The sequence below is a fragment of the Argiope bruennichi genome, chromosome 11, assembly GCF_947563725.1.
Source record: "Argiope bruennichi chromosome 11, qqArgBrue1.1, whole genome shotgun sequence".
In the NCBI taxonomy this organism is placed as follows: Eukaryota; Metazoa; Arthropoda; class Arachnida; order Araneae; family Araneidae; genus Argiope; species Argiope bruennichi.
This window is the reverse complement of record NC_079161.1, coordinates 90193771-90205001: the sequence shown is the minus strand read 5'-3', so window position 1 is coordinate 90205001 and position 11231 is coordinate 90193771. Positions and strand designations below refer to the sequence as shown.

The window sequence follows — 11231 nt, the reverse complement described above, 5'->3', positions numbered from 1 at the left end:
TTAAGATCATTTTGAGAGATAACATCATTCGGTGATAGATAAATACAACAGACTGTAACTAAGGTTTTGACGTGCACCTGTACCGCCACAGCCTGCAAGGAAGTGTGTAGGTTTAGGATAGTACTGGGGTAACTGTTGGAGGTCAAAAGGCACACTCCACCAGAAGATAAGCCAGTAATGTTATCCTTTCGGACACAATTATATCCACGTAACTTCAAGTGGACATTTGACTTCAAGAACGTTTCTTGAAGAGCTATACACACAGGGTGTGTGGAATTCACGAGAGCTTTAAGGTCTTCCAGCTTTGTCCTAATTCCACGACAATTCCAGGAAATAAAAGAGGCCATTAATGAGTGGGAGGGGGACTGTTATCAACGCCAGTGAGAGGAGTTGCCGACTGTTCGCAACCCATGTGGAAATCTTCATCATCCTCTGAAGGATGGATTTTTAATAGCTCAGAATTAGATGGATTCCCAAATAAAGAAGGCAAGTCCTTGGTGGCCAGACCAGCTTTGCCTATCTCAAGAGCAACTGACTTCCGAGATTTCAAATCTTTCAGGGAAGCACCTTTCTTTGAAAATTTCAAAGTCAAGGACTTTTGGGCTTTTGATATGCGTGACCTTTTCTTAAAATCAGATGGTTTTGCCTTTATTGGACTTGAAATTAAGTCAGAATCGGATTCGCTTGATAAAATGGTTACAGGTTTTGTTTGTACCTCACAATTTCTGAGTGATTTTGTTACGGAAGCGTAGCTACGACCTTCTGTTGGAGTCTGCGCTAACACCAGTCGTCTGGCTTCCTGAAATGATATATCTTTTTTTACCTTCGTTGTAACAATTTCTTTCTCGAGCTTCCATTTGGGGCAGGCTCGTGAGAAAGAGGTATGCTCTCCCTTGCAATTTGTGCATTTTTCTTTTAATGTGCAGTCAGTGCTCTCATGACCAGCTTCAGCACAACGAGCACATGTCAGCTTGCCGCGACAATTAGCCTTTGAATGGCCAAAACGCTGGCATTTAAAGCATCTCAAGGGATTGGGAATAAATGCCTTCACAGGTAATTTGAGATATCCTGCTTTTATCGATTCTGGTGCCTTAGGGGAATTAAACGTGAGAACTAGATGCTTCGTTTCAAGAAGTTTGCCGTCACGTCGAATAGTAATACGACGGACATGTGTCACTCCTTGCGAGCTTAGTTTCTGAGTTATTTCCTCCAGTGAAACATTAAACAATTCACCGCAGGTTATAACACCTTTGGATGAATTAAGCGTTCGATGTGCACTCACATTTACTGGTATCGTTGCTAATGCTTTCAATTTCAGAAGTTGTTGAGCTTGCTTGCGGGAATTCACTTCCACAAGCAAGTCTCCAGAACGTAATTTTCGAATTGAAACTACTTCTCCGACAGTGCTTGATATAGCTTTTTCCACTAAAAATGGTGAAACTGTATGAAAATTTTCTTCATCTTTGGTTCTTTTAATCACGAAAAATGATTCAAAGTGTTTTGTAAATACATTTGATACAATTGGTTGCCCACTGAAGGGAGCACGTTTGGATTTGCCCATACGATATTAGAAGTGTTTCAGGCCCGACGGCACCGCCCACCACGGAGCCCAACAAGGGAAGGCAGCCACCGGCTCTGGCCCTTCCCAGCCTCGGCGCTTATCTTGGTGCTAGCCGGAACCTATACGCTCGGAGTTACCCCCGGGGACAGTGACCACCCTTAACGCCAAGCCCAAGGAGTAACCCCTTCGCTTGATCCCTAGCAAACTAACCACTTAGGTGGCTAGTGACCAGCCGATTGATGTACAGGGGACCACAGTACACCACCCGTCTTTCAAATGGGTTGCCACGCACGGCCAACACGTGGGGTTTTGGCTGTCCATGAGAAGCAAGAAGCAAACAGAGCGGCGACAGCTTCTCATGGTGAGCTCCCTCGCTTGCCGTCGAGGGAAGGAAAAACACAGCAGACAGCAGAAGGCGTAGGAGAGTGGAAACGTAAAGGGAGTAAAGATCCCTGGGTACCTCGGGATTGGGACACCCGTACTCACCTAAAGAAGGTGAGCCCCTGAGGGGAGGGGTCATATGGGACAGCAAGCTTACGTTCACAGAACACTTTAGGCACGTCCGTCGGAAAAGTGATCTGCTCATGTACAAATTAAATACAGTTGCCAACAGATTCTTTTCCAGACATCACCATCTGCACAGACGCATTTACACAGGCGCCTTCGAACCTTATGTCCTTTTTGGGTATGGGGCTTGGGGGCACCGTCTAAAATTCAAGCAAATAGCTAGAACTTTTGAAATAATACAGAGAAGGCCCCTTATTAAAATTCTCAAAGCCTTTCGGACTACCAGCACACATGCACTACAAGTTCTTGCAGGCATTTTGCCTCTTCACCTTAGAGCTAAAGAACTTTTTGCAAACTCCCTCATTAAGGTGCAAAAAACTCAAGTCAAATTTGACGACACATACCTAGATCCCGAACTTTACGAACCTACTTTCAACCCATCATATGACCAACATCCTTGTGAATGGTTTACCTTCCCTTTCCAGAAAAATCAACCATCAGGTGATGGAATAGAAATTTTCACTGACGGATCTAAAATTGGCGACCGGGTGGGATCTGCCATTGCTTGCTTTTTCTTCGGTAAACTAATATATGTTGACTCCCATCGCCTTGACGACCACTCAACGGTTTTCCAAGCAGAGGCCTATGCCTTCTTCATGGCCCTTGATTACATAGATCAAACTAATCCTTGGAGCAAAGTCTCTATCTACTCAGACTCACTCTCGCTATTTTCAGCTCTTGCTTCGCCTAAACGCAAAAGCTGGATGCTGAAGCAAATAGCAGACAAATAAAAGCAGTCAATTCCCATCAACGACTCTCCCTCCATTGGGTCAAAGCACACATTGGAGTGCAAGGAAACGAAGAGGCTGACAAACAAGCAAAACATGGTACTGAAAAAGATTCCATCGACACACATGTCCCCAGGTCTCATGGCACCTTAAGGGCTGACATTCGGCGTTGCATTCTTGCAGAATGGCAAAATGAATGGGCAAGAAGCTCAAAAGGTCCTCAGACGCGCAAATATTTTCCAAATGTCTCAACTAAAATGAAATCCTTTCATCCCTTCCTGATACAATTCCTCTCGGGTCATGGGAGACTTCCCTATTACTTCAATAAATTTGGAATCACCAACGATCCACTCTGTGACTGTGGCAAAGTTGGAACACCAGACCACTATATTTATGAGTGCATTCACACTCATCTACTAAGACAAAAAATCAAAAATGTTCAAGATAAAGATCATCTTCTTAAAGATCCTCACAACTTAAATATTATCCACCAAATCATTGCGTGGATAAACGACCACATTCCTAGGCTCTAACAAGCCGCCGCATTTTGCTCTGCCAAACGGGTGGGTTGGGTGTGTCCCTTGGTGAAGACCTCTGTGGTAGCTCTATGGAGATAATTGCTCGGGTTCCACCGCTCACACCAACGATGTGCTTCGCGCACGGTGTTGGGGTGGTAACTCCGTACATAAATGTCCCATCTAGGAATTAAATCAAAATGTAAAATTAATTTCTTCAAAATTTATATGGCCAAATATTAAGAAAGATGTCCAGCAGTGGGCGAAGTCGTGTATTCCATGCCAAAAGTCGAAAATAACCCGCCATACAAAATCAATATTGGGAGAATTTCAAAAACCATCAGGAAGATTTCGAGAAATACATATCGATATTGTAGGTTCACTACCACCTTCAAATGGTAACACCTACTGTCTAACATGCATAGATAGATACACAAATTGTACGGAAGCTATTCCGCTGGAAAATATCTCTGTGAAAACAATATCAAAAGCTCTTGATAACAACTGGATAGCAAGATTTGGAGTACCTTGGAAGCTTATTACTGATCGTGGAACCCCATTTTCATCCGAGATATTTCAAAATCTGTCAAAAATCTGCGGCATTAAGCTTTCACATACTACATCCTATCACCCGCAGTGTAACGGAAAGGTAGAAAGACTACATAGATCGATAAAGGCTGCTTTAAAAGCCCACAATAATGTATCTTGGAGTGAAACGTTACCAACAATACTTTTAGGTTTACGAACTGCGATCCACGACGATACTAATTATACAATAGCAGAAATGGTGTATGGAGAGGATATCAAACTTCCTGGAGAATTCTTTGATGCAAATATACCGCACATGTCAAAAGGAACATTTATAAATGATTTGCAAAAGGTTATGGAATTGATGAGACCAAAAGTAACTCAATGAAAAAGTCATCCAAAAATATTTGGGCACAAAGATTTAGAATCAACTTCTCACGTTTTCCTTCACATTGATAGAGTGCGAAAGCCACTCGAACCCCCTTATGAAGGTCCATATTTTGTTATCAGCCGTACACCAAAATATTTTACTCTGAGGATAAAGAATAAAGAAGTGGATGTAACTATAGACAGATTAAAGCCAGCGTATCTACTACCACAAGAAAATCCTGAAGAGCAGCTTGCAACTCCAACTTGTGTGAAGATTACGCCTGCGCCACAACCAGCTAAGATTCAAACAAAGAAAACTGTGTCTCAACCTGATCTCAAATTAGCCTTAAGACAATCTCGAATTGGTAGAATCATTAAGACGCCATTGAGATTCAAAATTTAAATTTTGACTTATTTCCTACTTTATACTACTACTAAAATATTTACTTCCTACTTTCTAACGTAAAGTTCGCTACTGGTAGGGAAGTATATGTTGCGACATAAATCGTAAATATTTTATTTAAAAGTAGCTAACGATTATTTTAATAATTATAAATTTTATTTTGTAAATAGTTGTAAAATTCAGATTGGCAACAGTGATATTTTTGGAACTGTTTAATTTGTTGTTTAAAAACGATGCTAGAATTTTGAATGAAAATAAGTTGATGTAAATTTGATATTATCTATAATGTAATAAGATTTAGTTTTATAGTAAGTTTGTCTGCATTTTATTTTTGTTGACGCACGAACACAACAATATTATTGTAAACGATGTTCCTATAAAAGCTTTGGTTGATAGCGGAAGTGTATTAATGATTATTAATTCTAATTATGTAAAGAAATGAAATTATGTAGGCCGTAGCACAAAAATTAAATTACAGTGCAATTGTCAGTCTTCCGTTAGTGGCGATAGATATTAGTCATGTTAATAAAAAGTCAGAAGCGAAAAGAGTTTTAGCAGCTGCAGATACAAATATTTCTGAATGTATTACACCATCTAAAAGGTAATTAAATCTTAAAAATACTTTTTCCAATAGAAATCATACAACTGAATGCGTTTCTGAAAATAAATCCGAACGTGAGTCATCAAGTGAAAAAGAATACCAACGTTGCATAATTCCTTCTGTTGATACGGGAAACGAATCGAATAAATTAATCCGCGAGAATAAAAAAGAAACAAAACATGTTTCTTCTCATTCTGCTTCTTGCATAAAAAATGATAATAATTCGACTTCTCTTCTAAATGAAAATAAAAGTATTGCTACTTGTTTGAAAGGAAATGCTGACTCTGAATTTTATTTACAGAGTGATGATATATCTTTGAATAAAGATAAATTTGTTGATGTTAATTTAATAACTGATACTTGTTTTGAAAAGTTTTTCTGATGTAAATTCTGAATAAATTTGTTGATGTTAATTTAATAACTGATACTTGTTTTGAAAAGAGTTTTTCTGATGTAAATATATTTAGTGAAGGAAGTATGCGCAAATGTTTTAAATATTTATTCTGAAAATAATTTTGATATAGGGTATTTATCTGATAAAAATATGAAAAATCATGTAGTTAATTTAATTTTAAATTACTCCCCAAATAAAATCCGTACTACAGATTTGCAAATGTCTATTATTTTAACTGATGACATCCCCGTGACCTCACCGGTTCGTAGACTTGCTTCCATAGAAAAACAAGTTACAAAACAAATCGAGGAATGGCTTGCCCAGGGTATCATTGAAAAGAACTATTCTGATTATGCGTCTCCAATTGTCTTAGTGTAACATAGAAATCGTGAACACAGACTGTGTATTGATTTCCATTCTTTGAACCAAAAAAAAAATCAAAGATAAATTTTCTTTACCAAATATAGAAGATATTTTTGATAAGTTACACTTAAGCAAAATTTTCTCCACATTAGATCTCAAAGGAGACAGCAGAAGGCGCAGTGGAGAGTAAACATAAAGGGAGTAAAGATTCCTGGGAACCTCGGGATTGGGACACCCGTACCTACCAAAAGAAGGTGGGCCCCTGAAGGGGCAGAAGTTCAGGAGCATATGGCTAGATCAAGGTTATGGAAGCTACGTGTAGGTTCGTGGAAGTGCGTCTTCTCTTCATCGTTGAGCAGACAGATAGAGATATTACTATCCGAACCCCACAAAGTACTATGTCCATTGAAATCCGAGAATAATAAAAGGCTTAGGAAGCTGGTCCACTAAATCGTCAAGATCTTGTTGGCGAATGACAACGTGAGTTGGCAAGTAAATACAAGAGACTGTGATCCATGTTCGTACATGAACTTCTACAGCCACAGCCTGTAGGTCTGTATTCAAAGTGAGAGATGTACTTGAATAAAAATTGGATTTAAAGATACAGACACCACCAGAACTGTAAGATCCAGTGTCTGCATCTTTTCAAACATAATTGTAGCCACTTAATTTAATGGGAATGTTTGGTGTTAAGTATGTTTCTTAAACACCGAAACAGACAGGATGGAATTTGTTAAAAATGGTCTTTATGCCATTAAGTTTGGACCGAATGCCGCGACAATTCCAAGAATGGAAGGTACCCTTTAAAAAACTCTTGCTGTAGGGGAATAATTAAAAACAGTGGCTTGAGTTGGCGAGACATTGCAACTCATTTGCAATTCTTCGTCATCCCCTTCAGAAGGATGGAGAGTAATGAGGTCTGGACTTTTAGGTACACCTCAGAAAATGGACGTTAGGTCTTTGTGGACTTTACCTTGGTTTACCTTTACCTACCGAATTACGGAAAGTAGATTTTTTAAGTTTATGAGGCAGGTCTTTTTGAGAAAGTCCGCGCTTAGAAAGCTGGACTTTCCTCTTGATTTAGTTTTTTCTGATTTGCTAGTTTCAGGAGCTTAGATTGTTCAGTATCGGAGTCAGAAGTTTTCGATTTGTGTTCTTAAGACACTTTCAACATGAACAGCTCTCACAGAATTGTTTTTGCACAGCAGATGAGTAACTTAGCCCAGGTGTAGGCGTTTGTGCCAGACACAAAACTTAGAACAGTTGAAAGAAGAATACTTCATCTCAGCCGAGAATTCCAAATTACAAGGATTGGAAGATTCGGTAGAAGAATTGGAAGAGCAGTGTAAAAGACTAGAGGTAAGCCTTAAGAAAATATTAGCTTCTACTAATCAAGATTTATTTGCTTCGAGACTAGAGATAAGCCTTAAGAAAATATTAGCTTCTAATAATCAAGATTTATCTGCTTCGAGACTAGAGGTAAGCCTTAAGAAAATATTAGCTTCTAATAATCAAGTTTTATCTGCTTCGAACTGTAATTCTCGTTCTTATGAAGCATTAAGCAAAACAGAAAGCATTAGTTTCAGACTGCCTGAAATTCCACTGTCTAAGTTTTCTGGTCATTACCAAGACTGGCAGGATTTTAAAATTCAATTTGAAAATATCATTGACAATGATAAACTGACTGAAAGTCAAAAGTTATATTATTTAAAATCAACTCTTAGCGGTGCAGCCGGAGAAATAGCGACATTAGAAGAAAGCTATACCAGTTTTAAAAACGTTTTGATAATAAACGCTTATGCGTTCAAAGTCATTTCAACGACATATTAGGTTTAGAAATTCATACATCCGATTCTGCAAAAGGTTTACGAGTCTTTGTGGACAGTTGTCTTAAACATGTTCGAGCTCTTAAAATTATGGGTTTAGAACAAAATCAGTTTTCTGAATCATTATTGATTATTATTTTGATGAAAAAATTAGACAGAGAATCAAGAAGACAGTTTGAACTTTCTTTGGTGTCATCTAATTTACCTACATGGCGCGAATTCATGCAATTTTTAGAGAAAATATGTCTTGTTCTTGAAAACATTCAAGGTAGCATTACCGCAACAAGAATCATATAAAAAATCACATTCGTTTTTTGTAGGAAATGATTCAAAGAAAGTGTGTATCGCATGTAATAAGTCTTTGCATCCTTTATTTAAATGTGAAGCATTTTTAAAATTAAATCCTGTGTATAGACTAAATATGATCAAAGGTACGCATTGTACTAATTAATTATCATATTCTCATAAAATGAATCATTGCCGCAGCAATCACTGTTATAAGATCTGTTCTTGCTTTCATAATAGACTTCTTCATAATGATTCTTTTTACAAGAAATAAAAAACAACAACCAGCCTCAACAAATAAATTTAGTAATCATCAAAATACTTCCGATTCTAACTCAAAAGAATTAGCCCAAACAGAAATATCTGCTCTCTGTTCGCAAGATCAGCGAAAAACAAAAAATGCTAATTCATCTATTTTGCTTATCATTATTGTTTATATTAAAATGCTGCTGGTCAGAAAATACCTTTACGAAGCATCTGTGATATTAGATCTCAGAATTCGGTTATCACCACAAAAGTCGCGAATAAATTAACCCTTAACCTTCCGCCGGGCGCGCCGTTGTAAAAAGTACAACAGTTGGTTTGTTTCTTCTTTAAAACATAATTCTGGCAATAGAGGGCGTTAATCACCATCACCATTCGTTTATTGAATCTTCCTTCACATTTCCTGAAAATTATTTGCATTTCTGATTGCACAATCAGCTGCACCTGTCATTTTTAACTGTAAACATCTGCGGTATTGTACTTTATGCAACGCGCGCCTGCTTGTGAAATTCTTTTTCGACAGAATCTTTCTAAGTGAAATTGTTAGTATTTTGAATGGGATTTGAGGTAAAGAAATGTCTTAGCGAAAACAATATTTTGAAGATCACAAAGAAATGGTGGATTACCTAATGAAAATTTTGAAGGAAGATTCTGATAGTGAAGATATTGAAGATGATCTACAATTTCCTGAATATGACGCGGATTTGAGTGACGAAAATTTAGAACAGGAAAATCACAGCAGTGACTCTGAAATAACTGCATCAGATGACGAAATTACAGAAAATAATAGTGATGAAAATTGTTATACGGGAAAGGATAAAATCACAAAATGGGAAAAAGAAGAAATCGTAAAAACCTCCAAAACCAAGAACAAAAATATTATAAAGAAACTGCCAGGACTAACTGCATATGCAAAAGGAACTGCTTCCGAAATTGACGCCTTTCTGAAATTGATTGATCTGAGTATGATTGATGAAGTAATTTATTGCACAAATAAATATATACAAGGAGTAGAAGCTAAATATTTTCAGAACCAATATAATTCCTCCTAAATATTCCTCCTCTACAATGAGGTGTAACAAATGCGTAAGGTTCATATGTAAACAGCATTCAAAAAAGCAAATCCTATGCCTGCCATGTGAAGCAAATAATGCAGGTGAATGTCCGACTGATTCTGCAAGACCAAAAGTACTTTATAATTCTTTAGTTATTCATTATTCATTAATATTTTTTTGTAATTGTAGCAGTATTTACTTTTTCATACGTTTAAACTTCTGTTTTAATATACTATAACAAAAGAAATGTAAATGTATGGTACAATATTTTCTTAAATTGTTATCAGAGATAAATTATATGTTACTAGTTTGTAAAATTAAAATAAAGCAGCTAAAATTAAATGTTTTTCACCTGTGTACAATTTACAACGCGCGCACGGTCGTGAAAGGAAAATTCGCGACCCCGGCGAAAGGTTAAAAAATATAAAAATAATGTAACGATATCCGGTATCAATGGAAAAACGAGTCAGTTACATTCAAAAGTGTTTGCAGAGATTTCAAAAAGCGATGAATCATACGCCACAATAGCTGAGTTGCTCGTAATTCCAAAAATTACGGAGATAATCTTATTTTGCTGAATTCGCATTTCGGGTTTATTGCTAGCTCTGCAAAGGAAGGAGAGACAGAATTTAATCATAAATTATGTGGTGTTGTTACACAGAATGATAACTTAGAAAAAATAATGGAACGGTATTGGCAAGTCGAAACATTATATGAAAATCAATTTTCTTTAAGTGAAAATTCAATTTATTGTGAGTAACATTTCAAGCAAACGTAATGAGGAAGGTAGATATATTGTGGAAATGCCAATAAAAGAGAATCCCCCTGTGTTAGGTGAATCAAAACAAATAGCGCGAAATCGTCTAGACAGTTTAATTAAAATGTTCAACAAAAACCCGCAAATGAAAAAGCTCTATTCTGAATTCATTGAGGAATATGAAGCTCTTGGTCACAAGTAAAGAGTAATGGAAGATGAATTCACAGAAGCCAATTATTTTTTACCTCATCATGGAGTCTACCTGGAAGGATCCACAAGCATCCCCCTAAAAGTAGTCTTCAAGCTCCCCCAGCTCTAATGGAGTTTCATTAAATGATTTGTTACGAAAACAGAGATTTTAAAATTTTGTTTTGCTGTGTTCCGAGTCATGTCGGAGTACCGGGAAATGAGAGTGCTGATGCAGCAAAAGCGGCAAGCTCTCTTCTTCACCGAGAGCTTCCATATAGTGATACAAAGACATTTTTTGCACGCCATGTCTGCATGTTATGGCAACGATCTTGGGATGAGCAGACTTCCAACAAGCTGCATTCGCTCGAGCCAATGAGTTTTGAGTTTGATGTTTATGGCGCAAGAGCCAGGTTTGGCTATACTGCGCCAATGTCAAAAATTTTCGCTCGAGCCAATGATTCGTTTCTGGCCTACCATCCCAATGCGTGGGTTCGATGTTAAATTAACTCGGCTCTGCATTGGCCATACCCGCTTCAGCCATAAACACCTTTTATTTGGTGAACCATGTCCAAAATGCACAACATGCCATACAGTTTTAAGTGTATGTCATGTTTTAATTGATCGTCCTGTTTTTAATTATCAACGGTTACGGTTTTTTAATTCAGTTTCCGTAGACGTCCGTGAGCTAGTGGGTGGTAGACCTCACCCTAATATTTTTACCTTTTTACAAACCACTGGTTTGTTGAATTTTATTTAGGTTTCATATAAAGTTTTAAAAAATTATATGTCGAACATTAATACAATTGTACTTTAAATTTTTAGTTTC

General features: G+C 37.4%; 2 protein-coding genes across 2 annotated transcripts; one reads left to right on the top strand and one right to left on the bottom strand.

Moving 5' to 3' along the window:
• Positions 1-346: 346 nt before the first annotated feature.
• Positions 347-1561, bottom strand: LOC129956754 (uncharacterized). The gene has a single exon (XM_056068694.1). The coding sequence runs from the start codon at positions 1559-1561 to the stop codon at positions 347-349; it is 1215 nt and encodes a 404-aa protein (XP_055924669.1).
• A 584-nt stretch (positions 1562-2145) lies between these two features.
• LOC129956753 (uncharacterized) lies at positions 2146-2859 on the top strand. The gene has a single exon (XM_056068693.1). It carries the CDS (start codon positions 2146-2148, stop codon positions 2857-2859), a length of 714 nt encoding a protein of 237 aa, XP_055924668.1.
• Positions 2860-11231: the final 8372 nt, after the last annotated feature.